Source organism: Eumetopias jubatus, unplaced genomic scaffold, assembly GCF_037043125.1.
Source record: "Eumetopias jubatus isolate StellerSeaLion01/CBP00866 unplaced genomic scaffold, mEumJub1_p1.0 scaffold_3, whole genome shotgun sequence".
NCBI classification, from domain to species: domain Eukaryota; kingdom Metazoa; phylum Chordata; class Mammalia; order Carnivora; family Otariidae; genus Eumetopias; species Eumetopias jubatus.
The window spans coordinates 12014750-12038009 of record NW_028274809.1 but is presented as its reverse complement, the minus strand read 5'-3'; the positions used below and the strand labels follow the sequence as shown (position 1 = coordinate 12038009).

The 23260-nt window shown below is 35.0% G+C and overlaps 1 protein-coding gene across 6 annotated transcripts in view; it reads left to right on the top strand.

Annotated features, from left to right (window-relative positions):
- AGFG1 (ArfGAP with FG repeats 1) overlaps positions 1-15175 on the top strand; it is a 74022-nt gene extending 58847 nt beyond the window's left edge. For 2 of the 6 annotated variants that reach the window (XM_028105134.2, XM_088021526.1), the window contains exons 8-14: positions 485-665; positions 4023-4102; positions 4312-4404; positions 9279-9326; positions 11373-11531; positions 12698-12789; positions 13398-15175. In XM_028105134.2, coding sequence (XP_027960935.1) covers positions 485-665; positions 4023-4102; positions 4312-4404; positions 9279-9326; positions 11373-11531; positions 12698-12789; positions 13398-13457 — 713 coding nt within the window. In that variant the 3' untranslated portion in view covers positions 13458-15175. The remainder of the gene's footprint in view (positions 1-484; positions 666-4022; positions 4103-4311; positions 4405-9278; positions 9327-11372; positions 11532-12697; positions 12790-13397) is intronic. The other 4 variants (XM_088021524.1, XM_088021525.1, XM_028105139.2 and 1 more) reach the window with 4 other exon arrangements.
- Positions 15176-23260: the final 8085 nt, after the last annotated feature.

The following is a 23260-nucleotide window of genomic DNA, read 5'->3' as shown; positions in this document are numbered from 1 at the left end:
ATTGTATCTCAGTCATTTAGAACAGTGCCTGGCACATGATAAGTGCTGTGTAAATGTCTCCTCTTATTACTGTCTAATTTTTTATGGATAACCCTGGGAAAATGATACTGTTAATGGGTTCACATTGGGTGTAGCATTTTATAAATTTGTATGTTCACTCGAATGAGAATAACCTGTTCTGGAGATGTTAATGTAGCACTTTGAGAATATGTTCTTTATACATAAGCTAGACATGTTATTGGTACAGAGTGTTCGTTTTTGTTACAGAAACAGTATTTTGTCTCTACCACAGTGGTACCTGTAGCAACTAATCTTGTCCGATGGTTTCTAGGTAGTTTATTACATAAGACTGTAGAGTCCTGTCCATTTATTTACTTAACTTTAAATCGGTTTTAAATTTACATGTTTCGTGGCAAATGTGGTTGATAAATTGAAAGCATAACTAAGTTTTCAGTGAGTGTAATTTGTTTTTGTTTGTTTATAGGTGGTGATCAGGGGAGTGGCTTTGGGACCGCAGGTAAAGCTCCTGTTGGTTCTGTGGTTTCAGTTCCCAGTCAGTCAAGTGCATCCTCAGACAAATATGCAGCCCTGGCAGAACTAGACAGCGTTTTCAGCTCTGCAGCCACTTCCAGTAACGCATATACTTCCACAAGTAATGCTAGCAGGTACCTTGTCTCAGTCAATGTTCCTGCTTCATGTTGCATCTTTTTTTTCAATTCTGAATAATAATGTTAAATAATGACTGGGGACATATTTTTTAAATTCTTAAATATTTTTGTAGTTTGCAGAAACTTGAGTTTAATTTGTTAATTAAAATATCCTTGAGTTTTTATTTAATCAAAGGTTTTGTTACTTTTCTTCCTTGAACACTAAAGTGTAATTGAGAGTATGTACACATCTCAGAGTGAGGGGTTATATACAGATTTAATTATACTGAGCAGAGACTCCATTTAGCAGATTATATACTTTTAAGGTACAGGTTTTAGTCATGAAGACTAAACACTGTAAGTAACATGTTGTAGCTTTAGCTGTAAATAAACATTTTTAGAAATGTTTGCAAGAGAACCCAGGACCCAATTCTGTATCTCGTCAGTGTCCAACTAGTATTAACACAGACATGTCCTTAACTGTGTTCAAATATATCTGATGTGAGGGAATTCTTGGCGGCGTGAAGTCTTTTTTTTTTTTTTTTTTTAACATTTTATTTATTTGACAGAGAGATAGCGAGAGCAGGAACACAAGCAGGGGGAGTGGGAGAGGGAGAAGCAGACTTCCTGCAGAGCAGGGAGCCCGATATGGGACTTGATCTCAGGACCCTGGGATCATGACCTGAGCCAAAGGCAGACGCTTAACGACTGAGTCACCCAGGCGCCCGGCAGCAGGAAGTCTTAACACATTATAACAGCAGTAGATCTTTAAAAACTCTTACAGTTGTAACTTCTACATTTCTGAAGCAAACAGATGCAGAAGTATAGGTGACTTACCATACAGTGCTTTATCCATCTCTTTGTTTTCCATCCTACAGACTTGTCTCTTTTTTCTTCTGTTATCTGAGTAGCTTTTTGTTTCCCTTTAGCATCTTTTCTAGAGAGAAATGGGAGGATTGTAACACTAACTACTTGGACTCTCCAGTAGTTAATTTTCTATATGCCAAAAAGGAAAAATTGAATCCAAAGAATAAAGTTTAGAGTATTTATATATATCTTGTTTCATTAAGATTGTCTGTGTTAGACATATATAATAGTGATCTATAGCAAGGTGACCATAAAGTCTGGAAACATAGGTATACATAACAAATGGTTTATTGATATTATATTACAGTGTATTAGTGGTTCACAAAGTGTGGTCCATGGAACATTTGGGGTACCTGAGACCCTTTCAAGGGGTCTTTGAAGTTAAAATGATAGTCATAATAATTCTGACAGGTTATTTGTGTTTTTAGTATTTGACATTTGTATTGATGGTGCAGAAATGGTGACAAGTAAAAACTTGCCAGCACTTTAGCACAAATTAAGACCACGACACCAAACTGTACTAGTAGTCATCTAATAGTCATTGTATTTCTTACCACCACACATTTCAGTTTTACTTGTGAATAGTCTTGATTTAGTTTTTCTTATGAATATTCTTTTTTAATTTTTTAAAATGAGGTATAATTGGTATATAACATTGACTTCAGGTGTACAACATAATGATTTGAAGTTTGTGTATATTGTGAAATGATCATGTAAATGTAGTTACTGTCCGTCCCCATACAGAGCTCACTTTTAGGATTTACTCTCTTTATAACTTTCAAGTATGCACTATAATATTATTGACTGTGGTCACTGTGCTGTACATACCTTCCCTATGACTTATTTATATATTCTTACAAATATTCTTGATGAAACCGTATAAAAAAATTAATTTTACTGAGGCGCCTGGGCGGCTCAGTCGGTTAAACGTCCGACTCTTGGTTTTAGCTTGGGTCATGATCTCATGGGTGGGATGGAGCCCCATGGTGGGCTCTGAGCTCAGTGGGGAGTCGGCTTGAGATCTCTCCCTCTCTCTCTCTCTCTCTCTCTCTGCCCCCCCATTCTCTCTCTAAAATAAATCTTTTTAAAAAATCTAATTTTATTAAATACTGATCCTTAAATAATGTCCTGACTTTCTATGTATTCAAGTAAGGTATGTATCAAGTAGTTTCTGCTGCATATTGAAGTATGGTGGGTGACTTGCGGACAGTCAAGCTTGTGTGGTTGTTTGAGTTGTGGAATGAACCAGCCACATATAATGATATATCCGTTGTTTTATGGAACACTGGTTATTTTATGGAACACTGGTTTTCCTTAAAAGTAAGACTGATACACCATGGTTATTCAGATTTGGATATTTGGCAGACATTCTCTCAAAAATGAAATTTTTTTAAATGTTTTATTTATTTATGAAAGTCAGAGAGAGAGAGAGAGAGAGGCAGAGGCAGAGGGAGAAGCAAGCTCCCCGCCTAGCAGGGAGCCCAGTGCGGGACTCGATCCCAGGACCCTGGGATCATGACCTGAGCCAAAGGCAGACGCTTAACCATCTGAGCCACCCAGGCGCCCCTCAAAAATGAAATATTTAAGTCTGTCACTTTAAGGAAAATAACTGATAAAATTCATACTTCCAAGCAAATACTAGAATTTTAGAAAATTTATTGACTCCATCATGAACTTGACAGCTTCACATTACTTTTTGATGAGTGGTGATATTAATGAATGTAAGTTTTTGATTTTTACATAAGGAAATTGTTGGCATTTAGATTTGCATCAGATATTTTCCAAATGATATAAAATTGGTAAAAGATTCATTTGAAGTGCAAGATAGGTTAGTAGGTGTTACTTCAGTAGAGTGCAAAGGAGTTCATTGATACGATTTCAGATTCCATTTTGCAGCTAACCGTTGGTAAACTATCACTGTCATTTTGGGTATGATACCAAGGAAAGTATTCACAGTTACCTGAAAAAGCTATTCAGATTCTCCTAGTTTGTCTATGGCCATACCACCCTGAATGTGCTCAATCTCATCACATTCTCCTGGTTTGTTCAGCTAGGTGTCTATGAGCGCAGTTTTTCTTCTTAAACTTTAAACAGCGTATCACAACAGGACAATCTTCTATTAAGGCAGCCATTGAAGGGATTTGCAAAAATACCATTGTGGCTCTTAAGTTCCTTTGGTTTTAGAAAATAATTCTTTATCATAAAAATGCTACTATGTGAGCATGTAATAGCTTTATGGTTAATTTTAAAAGAATGAAATTTTTAAAAATTTCTGTTTTGATTTCTGTACTATACATATTATTAATATACAGCACATCTACACAAAGACTCTTTGGGGTTCTCAGTAACTTTTCAAAATGTAAATGAGTCCTGAGATGTAAAGTTTAAGAACTGCTGTGATACATGGTATGTTCAGTATTACCTGTTTCCACATTTTATGGCCACCCTGTAGACTGATTACCCTTGCTTTAAAAAAATAAAAAGAACTCTTTCTGTTTTTGTTTTCAGCAGTGTTTTTGGAACAGTGCCAGTGGGTGCTTCGGCACAGACACAGCCTGCTTCTTCAAGTGTGCCTGCTCCCTTTGGAGGTAGTGTTTCTGGTACATAGACTGGTTTTTATAAAGAGCTTGTGTGTATTGTATTGCATTTTCTTAGGAATACTGGAAGGCTATGAAAGCAACATTATTTTATCAGAAAGCTCTAATTTTCTATCTTCATAAATGTATGAATAAATATTTTTAATAATTGAATACAAATATATTAGGATTTTATAGTGTATTTTTGTAATTTTTTAAAGCTACGCCTTCCACAAATCCATTTGTTGCTGCTGCTGGTCCTTCTGTGGCATCTTCTACAAATCCATTTCAGACCAATGCCAGAGGAGCAACAGGTAGGAAATAAATATAGATTATAGAACAGAAAACTTTGGAAAAGCTGTTTATTGCAAAGACACCATGGGAAAAACATCAGAAAATAAAGTTCTTCTTTCTTACTGTAGTGAATGGGAAGTGGATGGAAGAGCTTGTCTGTAAAGTGTACACTAGCTGAAAGTTTATAAAATCCTGGACTTTCATATTTGAGAGGGACCCTAGCAGTTCTCTAGTGTTCCCCACAGCTCAGTCACAGCTTTCGTTCTTCAGGTGAGGCAGCCCAAGCATGGAGGCGAGACTTCTTAGAGCCATGCAGCCACTTTGTGACCAAGATGGGACTTTTGAATACAGTAATTCTGACTCATTTGGTGGTCTGGTTTTGGAATTACTGGTTATTACTCATTGAAGCTTAATAGGAAAAATTTATGAGAAGTTTTTGTTTGTGTTTTCCTCCTCATGAGATGGCGAAAAACGCATTAGGTTTGTTACATGAGGTCTTAGCAATTAGGTCTTTTCTACTGCTTCTCTCTTTTAGGGCATTCACATTTTTTAAGTTGTATAAACCTGATTTGATTTGGGATATAATATTTGAATATTTTCTCTTGATAATTTTTTCATTCTCTTTATCCCTTCCCTTTTTTTCTTTTTGGTTCATGCTACAAGCCAGCCACATAGTTTTCGTATTGAGCCTCTTTGATTGTTGTCCTGTCACCCTGAACACCAGGACTGTTTGCCAGTGTTTTGGGGTGTCCACAAGTATATGTGGTATAGCTTGAGACCCATTAGGTTTAAAGTTGGCCAGCTTTGTTTTGTGTACGTGTCTCAGTGATTTTAGAACGAAAGCTTTAAGCATATAGCACGTATTGATGGGAAATCTTGAAATCGAGTGAGGTGCTTGTAACATAATTCGTGCCATAATAATTGGTAATTATTAGCAAATCCGTGTCATTGGCAAGATTAGGAATTGTAGTAGGAGTTTCTTCAGTCATAATTTGTTGGTATCTCATGTAATAGATGTTTAATAAGTACTTTAATTTCACATAATTTTTTTAAAAAGTTTGTTTTTGTTTTAATTCAGGTATACCTAATCAGTGATTTAATTTCTTTTGTGTTTTGGATGGAAATACTCATCAGTTACGATATATGTAATGTTTCTATTTCTTAGCACATTATTTTGACTTGGTGGAATGAATATGTAGGATGTCTCTGGGCACATAGGATTCTGTACATTGTCTTACTTAGTCCTCTTAACTCTCATCAAATACAGGTTGACAGCTGAGGGAAATGAAGCTCAGAAAAGTTAAGTGAATTTGTTTTGGGTACAGCCACACTTGTGTTCAGATCCTGATTTAGTATTTACATGCTAGGTGATCCTAATTTAAATGTTAATTGTATATGAGTAGAGTAGAGTAAAGATGTTAGGAAGATGTACTAACATTTGTTGAGTGTTTAAAATTGTTTGCAAGATACTGTCACAATTTTTATAGCCTTTGTAACCCCATTTGACAACTGAAGGGTGGAAACTTAGATTGTACCTTGACTAAGCTTGTATTGATCTAACTTCTCTGAGCCTTATTGTCAGCCTTTTCTGTAGAATGTGAACAATATTCTCCAACTGGCAGGGTTTTTGTGAGAACTTAGATGATACAAATCACTGTGCATGGTCTTTGCATTATCCTAGATGGTTGGTAAATCTTTCCCATTATTTTCCTTTCATGACTGTACCTCCAAATTTTGTTTGGAGGTTTGTCATTAGGGCTTTTTTTGCTTATTTTATGTAGAGTATGAAAGTCCTTTAAAGTTAAGGATCTACATAGGATGTACAAGAATGTAAAAGGTATGATGTATGTTCAGATGTTATAAGGTGATCTTTAGTATTAGGCTAAGCACAATTGAAAGGTAAATTGTGTCCACAAATTCTTATTTCAAGGTAAAAAATTTTTCCCATTATAAACCGCTTTATCACATTGATCACCTTGTTACAGAAATGATTAAAAGTAAATGTTAACTACTTATGTTTCTATTGAAGTTGAAATATGAATAGTATCTTGATAAATATACTATGCTTAGAAATTTCCAATGTCAAAATTAATATTAGTTCTTTAGGAAATATTTTTTGTTGCTTTCAGATATTTTGTTAAATTCCATTTGAGGTAGCTTTTGAAGGAGGTTATTGTGTAGTAGTTCTTGGCAAAATTTAAAATGTTTTACTGATAGGTTTCTTAAAATACACATTTTAATAATCATTTTTCTTCTGCATTTATAAAGCTTTGGGGCTTTAATTTTCTTTCACCATGTTACATAGAAATCTTCATTAGGATATTAGCTAATATGGCCTAAGACCTTTTTCATTTCAGGATTCTATAATAGCATTCTTTCTTACAGAGCTTTTGAGGTCTTAAATCCTACCAGTTAATACAGTTTTCAGTTATTATGAAATTCTCTTATAATTCTGTCCTTTGCTATGGAATGAATAGTATTTCCCTAACTTCATTTTAATGAATGAACGATGTAAAAGATTTTCTTCACCCCCAAGGAGATAAACTTAATAGAAATGTAGAGGTGAAAGAATAATAGTAGCATCTAGACCAGCCTCCTAGTTTTATTACCTAGGTGGAGACCGATTTGATGGGTTTGCCTTAAACTTTCAGAATTGATTAGTGACTAATCTTATATTTGTACCCAGAACTCTTCTAAACCAGCACTGTTTCCTCTTTCCACTCATTCCACTCATTAAGAATATAACCTAAGAGAAATGAAAATGTACATCCACATAGAAACTGGTACACACATGTTCATAGTAGCATTATTCATAATAGCCAAAAAGTGGAAACAACTCAAAATGTCCATCAACTGTTGAATGGATAAACTAAATGTGTTATAATCATACAATGGAAATTTGTTTGATAATAAACCATTATGAAGTCCTGACGCATGCTACGACATGGATGAACCTTGGAAATATTAGGCTAAAGGATGCTAGTCACAGAGTAATGTATAACCTGTGATTCCATTTGTAATGTGGCATGTCCAGAATGGGCACATCTGTAGAGACGGAAAGGGAGGGGAGGTTAGAGGGAGGGTGACAGCTGATAGGTATGGAATTTCTTGGGGCGGGGGTCTGGGGTGGAGGAGATGAAAATGTTCTACAGTTCTATTGTGATGATGGTTTTACAACCCTGGGAAGATATTTTTTTTTTTTTAAGATTTATTTATTTGAGAGAGAGAATGAGATAGAGAGCATGAGAGGGGAGAGGGTCAGAGGGAGAAGCAGACTCCCTGCTGAGCAGGGAGCCCGATGCGGGACTCGATCCCGGGACTCCAGGATCATGACCTGAGCCGAAGGCAGTCGCTCAACCAACTGAACCACCCAGGCGCCCATCAACCCTGGGAGGATATTAAAAAGCATTAAATTCTACACTTAATTGGACAAATAGTGTGATAATGTGGATTATATCTCAAAAAGCTGTTAAGTCTAAAAAAGTTTTATAGCGGTCCAGGACTAGAGCTTAAGAGGGCAAGGGCATCATTGTCGCAGACTGAGGTTATGGCAGTTCATATTGGTTCACAGTCACTGTTGACTAAAGGTCAGTTTGTACCAAAGTGTATTTTGTAGAGCATGACTCTTGAGATGTTATCAAATACTCCATGGAAGAGGGCCAAATGTATATGGGAAACGCTGGTATAAACAATTCAACTCTTAGTGCAGGACTTCTCAAGAGACTTAAGGATTTTAAGAAGGAGATAAACATAGAGTGACCTAGTGACCTAACTTATTTATTATAAAACCCTTCCTTCTCAATTAACCCTTTTGTTGAATTCAGAACACAGTGCTGATGTATCTCTTAAGTACACATCTTTTAAAGTTATTAGCAAGGAAAATACATCCATTGAATATTTACAGCACTTTTTAAAAATTTATTAGATTTATCTTCATGGCAGCTTTGTCAGGTAGGTACTGTTATCCATCCCTCTGCCTCCTGTTTGCAAATGAGGAAATGGAAGCTTCTAGAAGTTAAATAACCTTCTGTGCTTAGAAAATGACAGAACCAAGACTCCTAACCACTCTAATCTCTCAATCGTTCTGTTTTTCCACATTTAATTGGTTAAGTATGCTAATTTAAAATGCATGGACATACATTTTAGAAACATTTCCACTCCAGATAGTTAAAACAAACAAAAAATTTCTAGTACTTACAAACCTAAATTTGTTTTCTGTTCATTACACGTATTTATGTGTAACCTCTCTGACCTCATTTATGCCCGGTAAGATTTACACAGGATACATTTTTCTCTTCTCTTCTCTTTTCAGCCATTACATTGTAAACTGCAAGTTTTGCTCACCTTTCTAATGATCTACACTGAATAATTTTCCCCTCATCATACTTAATTAGTTCACTTGAGTTATCTTTATGAATTTCTAGTTAGTGCAGAATTATAAACAATCAAACATCATTCAGGTGCTCTCCGCAAGATTTGACTTTTCAGATGCGAAAGGTAGATTCTAGGTCATTTTAGATAATCCTATGAATAGCTTGGGTGTAACTCCTGAGGCCTACGAAGTCTTTTTATGGACATAGCTGTATCTTGACATGAAAAAAAAATGTTAGTGTTTATTTAAAAATGGGTTTCATAAATTTTTTTTTCATTTGGTATTTCTCTGGTATTTACTATTCTAATTTCCCCTTTATTTCAAACAGGTTAAATACTAGTGTCATCAATGTGGTTGAAATTAAAAGACTTTGTGGATATGTTTTTATTATGTATTCTTATGCTACCCACTTTGTAACAGTGTATTCTAATTTTAGGACTTTTTAATTAAACAAGTTTACTTTTATTTTGAATAGTTATCCATAAGTTAATTGACATTGGTCTCTTTATGGCTTTCCATAAGGCCTTTCTGGAGCAATGCATTCTCAAGTGTTTCCTCACGCTCATTTTGGTAGGTGGCCACAACTAATACCTAGATTTGTGTGGCAATTTGTCTACCTGCTTGTGGAAGCTTCTGCTAGTGTTCTGGATCCCTGCATGTGGAATTAAGTTTTTTCCATGTTTTATAATGGAGTGGGCATGGATGTGTGGCATTGGGATTACATTATATTTAAAGTTACATATGAAAATTGTGGTGATTTGTGTTCTAATGCTGAAAAACATTATCACTTACCTCTGTGGTCACATTAGAATGTTAATAGCTTTTTTGATTATTTTTCTTGAGTTTGAATTCATAGTACTTTCACACCTTTTTGATAAACCAAACCATCTTACCACATTATTCCATGGAGTTTGGTTTTGCCTAACTGTATACAAGTTTTGCTTTTTAGTGCTTTCTTAAAAAGTGATTTGTCAAAGTTTGTCAGTGCTTTGTTGTCTGTTATGAAACCCTTCTGTTTCCCTTGCAGTGTGCTTATTATTCTTTAATTCACTTGCTTCCTAGTGGCTTTTGTTTCTCCTGTTTTCTCATCAATTGTAATTTCAAAAAATTCGGTATTCTGATTAGGTTCAATGAGAAAAATTGCATTGTTGTAAACAATAGGATTATAAGATTACTTTGGGCAGTATCTGTAATATGACTTCCAGGGTTTTTTTTTTTTTTAAATAAAATATAATCTGTGTCACACTTTTAGGATGAATTCCTGTGCCTTAAGTCAGAGAGCAAGTTGGTAAATTAAATTTTTTTTTAAATCAAATTCACTGAATTACCATGTTTTTGATAGCATCATGCCAACAATATTTCACTGTTGTAATTGCTAGTATTCCTTAAAAGCACCATTATTGGCTCTTACTTTACCAAGACTTTTTCTAGAACATACATTCAGAAGGTTCTGTTTTTAATCTTCACTAGCAGTAAGTAGTAAACTGTTTTGCTACTACATGCATTTCTTTTTAAATTTTTTTTAAGAGAGAGAGAGGCCGGGTGGCGGCGGGGAGGAGGGAGAGAGAATCTTAAGCAGGCCCTGTGCAGAGCCCAAAGCCCAATGTGGGGCTCGACCTCACAACCCTGAGATCATGACCTGAGCCAAAATCAGGAGTCGGACACCTAACCTACTGAGCCACCCAGGCGCCCCTACTACATAAATTTCTGTAATGCAGATTAGGTTATAAGTAATTCATAAGTGGGCGAATGATGGCAGCATACCACATGGGTAGTGGTTGTTATTAACACGCTGATTTCAGTGCAGTCTAGATCACAGCGGTAATTCACCCTACATCCATCTTTTCTAAGAATGCTTATTTCACTACCTTTTCAATCTTTATGCATTTGCCCTAATCTATAACTCAGGAGTCCTAACCTTAAACCCCTTATCCAGAGCAGTCTATTTATCTTTCAAACAGGATATGGTGGTCCATGTATTTGTTTTGGAATTGACGTACTGAGAACTTCACATGTTCTTTTTTAATATGTTAGTGGTTTTATTAGGGAAAGCCATCCCCCTCCACCCCCCCTTTGGGCTCTGGTTACAAAGCTGTATAGGTTTTGAGAGGCCTGCTTCTAACTCTGTTTCTCCTATAAGTCTTGTTATCTTCAATGAACTGTTTTTTAGAAGTTGTAAAATTTTTTTGTCAGGAACATACTACGTTATAACAGACAATTCAGTGGATAAAATTCAATTTTTGGCTATTTTACTGTATATAGCAAAACAAAACTAAAAGCAGAAATGTATATTAGTATACATGTGACTTGCATGATGATGGGCTTTAAATTTGACTGCTGTTTAGGCTTTTAATTACTTTGAGTTTTCTTGTGATTTCAAATGATAGCTTTATTAGTGTCATTCTGGTCATTGGGTTTCAGGAGAACAACATTTTATAGATTGTGTTAAACTGTATAATGTTAAAACTTATTACTAACTTTGTTAGCGTTTTGGAATTTAAAATGCCTTTGGTGTACAACTTAATGTTTTCAAATGAAATCAATCTGTAGTGTGGTATGAGGAGCAGAGCCTGCTCCTTTGTGTGTCAGTGATCAGCCCTCGCTTTTTCCTGTCAGCCGCGACCTTTGGCACCGCCTCCATGAGCATGCCCGCAGGCTTCGGGACTCCGGCTTCCTATAGTCTTCCCACCAGCTTCAGCGGCAGCTTCCAGCAGCCTGCCTTCCCAGCCCAAGCAGCTTTCCCTCAACAGACAGCTTTCTCTCAACAGCCCAATGGTAAGATCTAACACTTGGCTAGCCGTAAGTCCACTTCAGATATCCTTTATGTATCATAATCTTGTATGTTTGGACATAAAGGCTTGTGCAGAGAATGATGTGGCACTGTCTGCTAAACATTTACTACAGAAATATAAACGTCTTCATTGATTTGGGCCTTAGAAAACTGAATGATTTGCTAAGTTTTTGGGACCAGGTTATAGATTTAGGAGAAATGAGAGACTAAAGAATACCCCTTCTTAGAATCTCCCGTGTCTTGTCTTTTTTCTTTTTTTTTTTTTTTTAAGATTTATTTAATTATTTTAGAGAGAGACAGAGCCTGTGCATGAGTTGGGGGAGGGGCAGAGGGAGAGAATCTTGAAGCGGACTCTCCGCTAAGAGCGGAGCCCAAGGAGGTGCTTGATCTCAGACCCATGAGATTACGACCTGAGCTGAAATCAAGAGTCGGATACTTAACCAGCTGAGCCATCCAGGCCCCCCCCAACTCTCTTTCTTATTAATTTCTCTTATATGTTTTAATATGGCTCTTGACTTTAAAACAAAACTCTGTAGACTTTGAGTATTTTTGTTTTGCATCAGAAAGGTGTTGTGGATCTGCTGTTTTGTGTAAGTTATTTATTTATGTTGGAGACATAGACTAATTTTCCAAATAGGTAACTGTATTGTGGTCAGAGTTTGTTACTTGTTCTAGAGGCCAGGGATTTTTTTTACCCAATAAGCTTATTTGGTAAAGTTTGAAAGTCCATAGATTTGAAGATTATTCTTAAATTATAATTGTATATGTATTTTTAGTGTCTGTGGTTAGATAAAAATTTGGAAATAAGGTCCATGCCAGAGCCATATGATAAAATATTTCCTAACAAATATTGTGCTGTTCACATGAAACCACTGTGTTTTACTCACAGTCCATCTCAGATAGTCACAAATCATCTGTTAAATCAAATGTCAGCAACTTATGTAGCTGAGACAAATCAGAAGTAACCATTTCTGAGAAGCTGTATGAAAGCTCTGTTACATGTGCCACAGGAAGTTTGTCTCTGGTATTTGAAAGAGCATGAGACTCAACAATTAAACATTGATACTTTATTATTGTTGCTCTGGTAGAAATTTCTCTGAAATTGTCTCTGAAAGGTATGGGTTATAATTGGTGGTTCTATTTTAACAAGGTGCAGGTTTTGCAGCATTTGGACAAACAAAGCCAGTGGTAACCCCTTTTGGTCAAGTTGCAGCTGCTGGAGTATCTAGTAATCCTTTTATGGTAAGTGAGATGCAGTTTTAAGCACTTTATAAGTTGTTACGTGTTTATTTTCAAATTGGGAAAAGCAAGATGTGACTCTCCTAGATACTGTTTGCTATTCTACTGATGTGACAGTATAAAATCTTACAGATTGAGGCAGCCGTCACACATGATCCTTTTTTGACTTAGACGCACACACACGCACACACACACATTAATCAGTTGCAAATCAAAACATTGACAGTAAATAAGCTATTTTATAGCATGAAACTTTTCTATTTTCTTGTCAAAATAATGCTTTATGAAAAGCTATAGATTTAGTGAACTGTGTGAAAAGGGCTTGGAGTCGGAGACTTGGTTTGAATCATAAATGCGTTTTCTTAGATTCTGTTAGGAGAATTATATGAAATAATGGATACTAAAGGCCATAACACAGTTTCTGACACCTAATAGTTTTACTATATCAGTTGCTAATACTAATGAATAAATAGGATTGCTAATAATTACAAAATAATTTCTAATCTGAATACTGTTTTGTTAAATAAGATTTAATCAAAGTTTAATCTTTTCATATTTTCACACATATACCACTCTTACTTGTCTATTTATTGTCTTATGTTTTCCTTCAGACTGGTGCACCAACAGGACAATTTCCAACAGGAAGCTCATCAACCAATCCTTTCTTATAGCCTTATATAGACACTTTACTGGAACGAACTTTTACGTGGTCACATTACATCTCTCCGCCTCTTGCACTGTTGTCTTGTTTCACTGATCTTAGCTTTAAACACAAGAGAAGTCTTTAAAAAGCCTGCATTGTGTATTAAACACCAGGTAATATGTGCAAAACAGAGGGCTCCGGTAACAACTTTTAACCTGTGAATTGGCAGAAAAAGGTAGCGGTATCATGTATATTAAAAATTGGCTAATATTAAGTTATTGCAGATACCACATTCATTATGCTGCAGTACTGTACATATTTTTCTTAGAAATTAGCTATTTGTGCATATCAGTATTTGTAACTTTAACACATTGTTATGTGAGAAATGTTACTGGGGAAATAGATCAGCCACTTTTAAGGTGCTGTCATATATCTTGGAATGAATGACCTAAAATCATTTTAACCATTGCTACTGGAAAGTTACAAAGTCAAAATTGGAAGGTTTTATTCATTCTTGAATTTTTCCTTTCTAAAGAGCTCTTCTATTTATACATACCTAAATTCTTTAAAAATGTAGAGGGATACCTGTCTGCATAATAAAGCTGATCATGTTTTGCTACAGTTTGCAGGTGAAAAAAATAAATATTAGAAAATATGCTATTGTTTTTGTGTTCTTGCTGCAATGCCTTTACCAAAGTGGCCTTAAAATATGAGTAGTGAATTGAGAACATCTTGAATTCTTAAATTAGAATTTCAGAAGACTTCTAGTGACTAACTTTTATGTCTAAAAGAAAAAATTTTATAAAAAAGGCCATGTAGAAAATTTATTAAAACTACGATGACTGCTATATTCAGGAATATGTCAGTGGTAAAGCATTTAAATGTAGCTTGTCAGATTCACCGTAATCCTTCTAATTTCTTTGCAACTTCTTAATTTTGTGAAAATTTGTATATATGAAGAATTTGCATGTATGTGTATTTACAAATTTTTTTAAGTATCTTGAATTCTCAGACTGCAGAAGTCCTATTTTAACTATTGATTTTTAAACAAAAATACTGTCTTTGAATGTATTGGAAGCAGACATGCATTAACTGTGACATGATTGCACCTCAGTTTTTTTTTCCCCCCTTTGTTTGGACAAACTGATATTATTAAAATAGGACATTTATTTATGTTCATTTCTGGGGGAAAAAAACTGGAACCCAGTGTTACCTTAAAGTTATAGAATACTTTGTTTAAAAAGGCAACGATACTAATGTTTAGTTAGATCTTTTTGTTAATAGATGAACTTGTTTAAATATTTATGTACAGTAATGCCTCATTCATCGAGATGTAATCTAGCAGTCTCATCAATACAGAACACAACTGAGAAACTTGGAATAATTCTTTTTTAAATGCCTTTGAGCAACCCACATAAGTCACAGGGTCTCTATATGTTTGTTTTTATGTGAAATTTTGATTATTTGATTTCCCAGCCTAGCATATTAGCAGTTCAGAAGTGACGGTTTGGAAGGAGATAGAAAAACCATGAAAACCTGTCGACCATTTAGGGTAAGGACAGCCAGGCCAGCCTAGAGGACATCACTGTATTACATCATGTTCTGATAATAGTCTGGTACTATGACTCTGTGTCATCAAGAAAAGGTAAAATTACATAAACAAATGTAATACGTGTTTGGAAAGTTTTATCTTACAATGATTAAACGTTTTTTTTAAAGTTTTGGTATTAAAAGAAGTGAACATCAGTTTCTTCAAACATTTTATTTGTGTTGAATACCTTTTCCAGTGGTGACTACATGAGTTTTTACACAATCTTAAAGTCTGTGTAGTGTTCCAGACTTGGTAAAACCTTGCTGTCCCATTGCATCTCCAGCTCAGTGTGTGGTTTATCTTAACTATTTTGATGAGCAAGAAGACTGGGAAATCTCTGCCTCTTTTTGAACATTATGCCTCTTCTCTTAATATTGAATGAATGCTGCAGAGGTCTCGATATGTGGGCTGAAATACCTTGAAATACCTACAGTTTGGGGGTCTCTCTCCAGCCCTTTTTTCATGGAGGGAATGCTTAAGAAATGTCTTTGAATTTCTGTGTTTTAGATTGTACAATTCATATGTACAAAGTTATACTATATAATTGTAGGCCATTACCGAAATAACCTACCAGGCTTTCCATCTAAAAATAAGTAAATTAAACAGTTGTTATTAAAATAATTTTAAAGACTTTTTTTTCCGGGTAAATCTTGAACTTTGTAAGTAAATGAGAACTCTTATTGACTTACTTTAAATGAGTGCTTATAAAATCGAAATCCTTAGTTTAAAAAGTGATCCAGCCTTAATGTGGATTTAAATTCACTTTTGTTAGACTTTCCTATTCAGATTTACTTTTGGTTTTATATAGACCCATCAGAATTGTGTTGAGTACTGAAGAGGAGGACAAGTCTGAAGAACTCCAAATTTTCTGGCTTACTGGTTCAATCAGATCTTCTCTCCTGTCTTTGCTCTGGAAGGAGAATTTTCTTTTTTTTTTTAGAGTGGCAAACGTTGATACAGTTTAAAGGCATATTTTTTTCTCATTTTTGTGACAATAGAGATTAGGCAATCACTTTCTTCCTTAAAATAATTCCTTTTTTAAATTTGAAGAAGCCTCTCAGTGCTTTACCTGTGCGTTGCCCTAGCCCCCAGCACACACCTTCTTTGGTACAGTTCCTGGAAGTTGGGAAAATGGAGAGAAGGCTAACTGGCTGCTTTTGTATGGCAGCACTCACAGTTCTCAAACATTTTGGTCTCTTTTAAAAAAATTACTGAAGATACCCAAAGAGCTTTTGTTTATGTAGCTTGTATCTATCAGAAATTACTGTATTAGAAATTAATACTGACATACTTAAAAAACGTGTTTATTCATTTAAATATAACAAACCCATTGCATGTTAACATAAATGCCATTTTTAAATAAAAACTAGTTGTCTTCCAAAAGCAGTTAATTAATGAGAAGAACATTGTTTTATGTTTTGCACATCTCTTTTTGCACCTGGCCTGAGAAGCAGTGAGTTTCTCCTGCTCCCTTGGCATCACAGTGATTTTTCTGTCATGTGGCATGCGAGCCCTGGAAAACTCCACTGTGCACTTGTGAACTCATGAGTGAGACAGACCTATAACATTTTAGTAGTAGTATGAAAATAGTTGTGACACTTGGCTTTTGGGGACTCTCAGAGGTCCTCAGACTACACTTTGAAAACCACTGTGCTACACTTTAAATTTCTATTTTCCAGAATAACAGTGTGTGGTTGTAGGGTAAACATAGTGCTCCTTGAACTTCCAAGTGGTTTTCTTTGCTTGGTGGGAAAAGTGGAACGTTGAGTTGAAACGGCAAACGTTTTTAATACTGTTTTCTGGATTTTCTATTTCTGTTTGAAATTGTTTTAATAATGATGACATTGGTGAATATGTCCTTCAAGGATATTACAAGTTCTGATTCATGGTTATTGATGTTTATTTTGGAATCATTTACTATTCCGACCACTTTGAAATTGTGTCGTCATTTAATAGCTATCAAATAGCTATTTTAAAAATGAAAAAATGCTTTGCTGAAGAGGTCAAAATGAATAGTTTCTTCTCTCTCATGTTTATAGTTAATAATTTTAGCTGTAGTTAAAGAATTTTTTTAATGAAAAGTGGATTCCTCTAACAAAAAAATCACTACCCTCCAGGAAGTCCACTGTTACGATTTAAAGGAATGTGTTTACTTCTTTAGAAAGAGGTTTCCTATGGTTTTCCCACCAGTGGCTTTTTATACGTTGTTCATCTTTAAAGAGAGCACTTGGTGTTGCTTCTCATTTAAACAGAATGCTTGGAAATTCTTTTGAAGTGACTTTAAAAGATAGTTTACAATAATTAGTCACCACAAACTCTGGCTTTGTTACTGCTATTGTTGGCATATTGTAAAATAGGCTTTTTTTGAGCTAATACTCCATTTCCATCCCCAGGCAGGCCCTGTGCCTTGCTTCTTGGGCCTTCTTCGTCTGTGTGTTGTGCTCCTTCACTGAACTTGTGTTCATAATGACTCACCTCATCTTTGGTCTCCACCAACAGTCTCAGACTTCCATCAGAAAATTAATCTCTAGGAGACCATTGTGAAGATACGTTTTTTAAAAAGTAATGACTTCAAAGTATGTGGTGGTATTATGGGGTGTGATTTATTAAGCCCTTTAAATGTATGAGAAACTTGCTAAGTGCTCTTCATGTATTATACAATCCTGAAGTGGATGCATACTTTAAGGATGAAGGAAGGCAAGGCATAGGGAGGCTAAGCTAATGACAGAGCTTTTGCTCTGGAGAGCAAATATTTCATTGTTGGATTGAAGGGCTGTCACATTTCTGTGTAAGTAGCCCTTTAAAAAAAGTCTTAAAATTCCAGGAGAGTTACTTTCTATATCCCGTATACCTAATAAAACTTAGTTATTTAATTTGAGTTCCATTCATAATTTGATGAAATCAATACAGTTTATTCACTAGGCTTTTATTTAAACTTTACAAGTTAATTAATGGGGTAATTAGTGGACCTTGTTTTAAACTAAAGAAGCATCTGTGAAGTATTACAGTGATCCCTATTTTGTGAGAAACATTCCCTCTTTTATTGACACGGTTTGTGCCTTAGGTGGTTTTAAAATTTACTTTCTAAAGGATGCCATTATTAAAATTTGTGTTAAGTTAGCCTATTATATGAAATTCATCCTCACTAGTTAAATTTTCCTTTGTATATTTTAGAACATTATAATGTCATTAATTAAAAATTTGCATTGTATATTTGAACAAGTGAATATATGACCAAGATGTAATTCTTAGTGTTGTGCCGATGAGACTTTTTCTCTCATGAAAAAGTGCCCTGTTCTGTACTGCTTTACTGATATTTGTGGTGTAGATACTCTCACAATGGCTGATGTCACCTATCAATCTGATGTCATTAAACTTGGAATTAGAAAGAGATGTGCACCAGGCTCCCAGGCCTTTGCAAGCCAACTCCAGTGCAGCGCTCACAATTCTACAACTCATTCATTAAATTTATTGGTGATTGTATCCAATATTTGAAGAGCCTTTTGTTTATGTTGTTAATTTAGCAAGCATTTGGACACTAATTCAGTTTAATAAGTGAATGGGGCATGGTGTTATTTAATCTGGAAAGACTCAAGTATTGTGAACCTTGGTATTAAAAAGTCCAGTTATTGTGCTAATGGTAAGGCTTGCACAGTCGTGACATATACTCTGAATTCTGTCTGCGGTTTTTTGTTTGACCAGCACAGTGTTTTAAAAACTTGGATTTTTGAATAGTTTTAAAGCATGCACGCTTAAGGTGGCCACTGGCCTACTCCCAGTTTTCTTAGCCTCAAACATTCAAATGTATTTTAAGACCTTCGAGTTGGCAAATCCCATGTCTGGGTAAGAGGGTTCTTATGAAACCTCGTTGTTCTGATTTTGGAGTCCTGTAGGATTTGAATGTATGGTATTAATTTCCAGTGAAGACTTTTGCTAAGAATGTGTTTCTTTTCAAACTTTTGGCATCTGTGTATTCTGTTTATTTTATAGCCCTGCATAAGAATTCAACGTGTGTTTAAATAGTTTTTGGAATCTATGCTTGTCTAACTCAAAGGGCTGTGGAGTTTAATGAAAAGAGAAATCTTGTGACTCGGACTCTTGTAAAAAGGAAAAGTGATCTTGGATAAAATATTTTAATTAGTGATTAAAATGCCCATTTAAGTTAATTTTGTCATTGGTTCTCTAGAATCTTGACTTGGTATCATCCAAGTCACAGTTTAATCAATGAGAGTTAAGATTTAAACTCTAAATTCTCAGTATTTTCTCTTAATCTTGAGAGAGAGGAAGCACACACCCAAGGAGCCTTCTAATTTTGTCTAAATGACCATTAAATAAATGGCAGCAAAGAATTGTAAACTGATGTTATACGGTTAATGTTTCATAGAATGCTGTGGGTACAATCAGGTTTTTTAAAGACTTTTTTTTATGTTATAAAACATGCTTATGATTTTTAAAAATTATGCAATATATAAAGGGTATAAAGTGAAAAATTACATCTCGTCTCCTTCCTGTGACTTCATTCCCACACCCCAGGGGAGTACAGTTTCTTGTATTCTTGTGTAGTCCTTCAGAAATGTTAGCATTTATCTCATATGCCTCTGTACACATACATACTCCTCTTGCTGTCCTCCTTTATTTTAAATGTACAATTTTGTAACTTGGTTCTTTTTATTTAATTTGGTTTTCTTTACATAGTAGCACATCCAGCTCTAACTCATTATTTTAATGGCTGCAGGATTTCATTATATGGATGTCCCTTTTGGAGAGTATTTGTATAGATTTTTCTACTAAAAACATTATTAAAATTGAGAACATCCTTATGCATATGTGAAGATAAGTCTTGACCCTGCCTGACTGGAAACTCAATAAAACAGACCTCATTCAACTTTGAGGCTCACCAGCTGTTTATTATCTTATGCTTCCATTTAGGAAATTCTCTCTTGTAAGGGGCGGGGGAATCCTTCAAACCGACTATCTAAAGATACTTGAAAAATCCTGTGCTTTTTAATTGAACTTTGAAGGTTTTCAGTCTGTCATCGAAAGGTTGTGCAAGTTCATACCCAGTTTGCACTTTAATTTTTCCATTGTCCCTACCCATGACTCTGGAAGTTTCTAAAAGTGCGCTTTGGGATGATTTTCTATTACTACTTGCTGGTGTTGCACCTTTGCTTATCGACATTAGCTTAGAATATACCTTATATTTAAAAAGAAAAGGTATAGATTTACTACAGTAAAATATTTTGGCACAACCATGTATTTTATTCTTCAAAACTAGTTCCCTTTGCCTTAGAAAAGATTTGGATAATAACTTAAAAGTTCTGCTTGTTACTCCTCAAAAGACTAGGCAGAGTCCAGAGAATTTCTTAATGTGCATTTACCATTAGTCAAGACAGAATGTGCTTCCTGGGATAGTTTCTATGTGAGGCCTGATATCCCCCCTACTAGCTGATAGCAAGGGGACTGTAGCACCTTCAGGCTAAGTGTGGGGAGGGAGAGGACTTGCCGAGAAGTCTGAAAGAAAGGAGGAAACCTTTTTAGCCAGAAAGACAGGTCTTGGAAGATGTGTTTAATATGCCAACATTTATGAAGACAAATCTGAATGCAGGAGGTGGTTTTAGGTGTTGGGCCAAAAACCTACAGGCTGATTTCAGTATTCATCTCTCAAACCATTTAGTATAGTAGATAAATTTGGTTGAGTTATTGTTCATTGTAAAATATTGTTGGAAGAATTTTTTCAAAATAAAGACTCCTCAATTTGTGTACTATTTGAGAGTAGCCTCTTTAATTGTCACATAACATTATGTATTTTCTGTAAAGCAACTCATGCATCTACTTCCAACTTAATCTTTTCTATTCCATTAATTATACATTAATAACGTTTCTTACTTTTTTGTCTTTTTACATTACAAAACATCTGTTTTTTAAAAGCACGTGTTTTTACTGACTTTCCAATACTGATTTTTTTTTTTTGGCCCCTAAAAGACATTTTTTTCTTGAAATACATGTTAATGTTGTTTGGTTTTAAGATAGATTTATTGTAATTGGGTTTTACCCATTCTATGACCTATAGAAATTTAACAGGTAAATCGTGAACTACCGCCTGGTTCTTTATACCCCAGTCTTTGTGGTAGCTGTCACTGTTATTTGTATCCATCATGATTATTCTGTACATTTCTGTTTAAATTATTTTCATTAATAATCATCACCAGAACCCAGAAGAAAATTTACTTTCCTGAGAATCCTTATTTCCACCATGACTACCAGTATCACCTGCCCTTCTCCCCGGGGAAAACTAATCTTTTTTTAGTCTCATTTAATGAGAAAAGATTAAAATTCTTCCCCCCCCCTTAAATGGTATGCTAACAATTTTTACTGAACTTGATTGGGGGTCTGGAAAAAACTTAGAGTCAAATTTCCTGCATTCAGATCTTAAGTTCTGCTGTTAACTGGCCTTCAGGCCTGTAATGTAGATCCTTCCAGTTCCTCAACTTTAAGATGAGACCTCTTCCAAATGGTGAAGTATGATTCCCCTCAGCCATTAGAGTACATGTTTAAATTAGTAATTAGCCTTGGGAATTAGAATTAAGTGTTTCACAATAATAGCTCAAAATTGGTGTTTTTGTAGATCAAAAATACCAGGTGTCAACATCATACAGTTTAGTATTTTGTCACTATTTGTTAATTAACAATTTTGTGAGCTGCATCTCATGTAATTGCTATCATTTAATAGTCAACAACTGTTTGCAGGCAGTATTTGTGACAAAAGTTGAATTTAGGTGTTTTTATTTGGCCAAGATTATAGTTATTTAGTAAGTGGCAGGAGTAGAATTCTGTCTTACTTTAAAATTCATCCTCTCCTATATTCATACTTTGAAGCTTCTAGTTACAGCAGTTTTAATAAGAGTGAGTTTTTTCAAAAAACAATGGAAGTGAATAAAACAGTCTTATCCTAAGTGATCAAGTTTTGGATGTTTTCCCCTTCTGTATTTGCTTCTTGCGCATAGCAGATCTTGCATTGTGATCATAGCCAGTTAATTTTTGAGATAATTTCCCCACATAACTATGTTCTTCCAAACTGGAAATACATTTACTATTTTTTTCTGCTTGTAAAAATACGCTTATTGTAAAGAATCTGAAAATATAGAAAATTACTTTTTAAAATATACTATTGTGTAGCTATATTGTAAGCGCTTCGGGATTCTGTCCCATGTATAAGTAAATACAAAGATCTCTTCCAGAGTGGAGTCATGCTATGCTATTTTGTAACCTTTTCCTCAATATATCAAGGGTTTCTTTCAATTTCAAACATAGATCTACATTGTTTGCCAGTGATGTTTCATTATGTGGGGTTTGCATCCCTATGGTGAACATTGAGATTGCTTCTAATTTTTCAGCATCAGAATTTTTACCTACCCCTTTACACACTTAGGGTTTGGCATCAGGTTTTCTTAGAATTGTTGAGTGAACTGTGTATATCTTGGTCATTTATCATTTTTCATAATTTAATGTTAATTGGATACCTTGCTGTGTATAACCTTTCATGTGCGTTAGGTCTTGGAATAAATTCTTATAAAATCACACAAATGGCTTATAAGGATTAACATTGTATCCTCTCAACTAAATTGCTGTGTAAAAGGATTGATTTAATTTTTACAAATGCCAAAAAGATAAGTGACCCATTTTTACCTTAATATACGGTTGCCAGAGGGAATTCTTTTTAATGATTGCTTTAAGGGATATGAAATAATGCCTTATCATATGTTCCTTTCTTTGATTACTGAAGTTGATTTTGCTTATGATTTCCTAGCTGCATTTTCTCACTTATGGATTGTTTGAAGAGTTAATGTAAAAATATTAATTAGGTCACCTAAATTTATATCTTTATTCACATTCTGTATTTGGGGATTATAGAGATACAAAGGAGAACCTTTTTAAAGCTAATGACGTCATTTAGGATGAATAACCTCATCTGTAATGGGATTTCAAATCTAGAAAACTAAGATTCCTTCTAGTTTCATAATTTTTTTTTTTAAATCAGAAAAGGATTACTTCTGGGGCACCTGGGTGGCTCAGTCGGTTAAGCGGCTGCCTTTGGCTCAGGTCATGATCCCAGAGTCCTGGGATTGAGCCCTGTATCAGGCTCCCTGCTCAGTGGGGAGCCTGCTTCTTTCTCTCTCTTCCCGTGCCCCCTGCTCATGTTCTCTCTCTCCCAATAAATAAAATCTTAAAAAAAAAAAAAA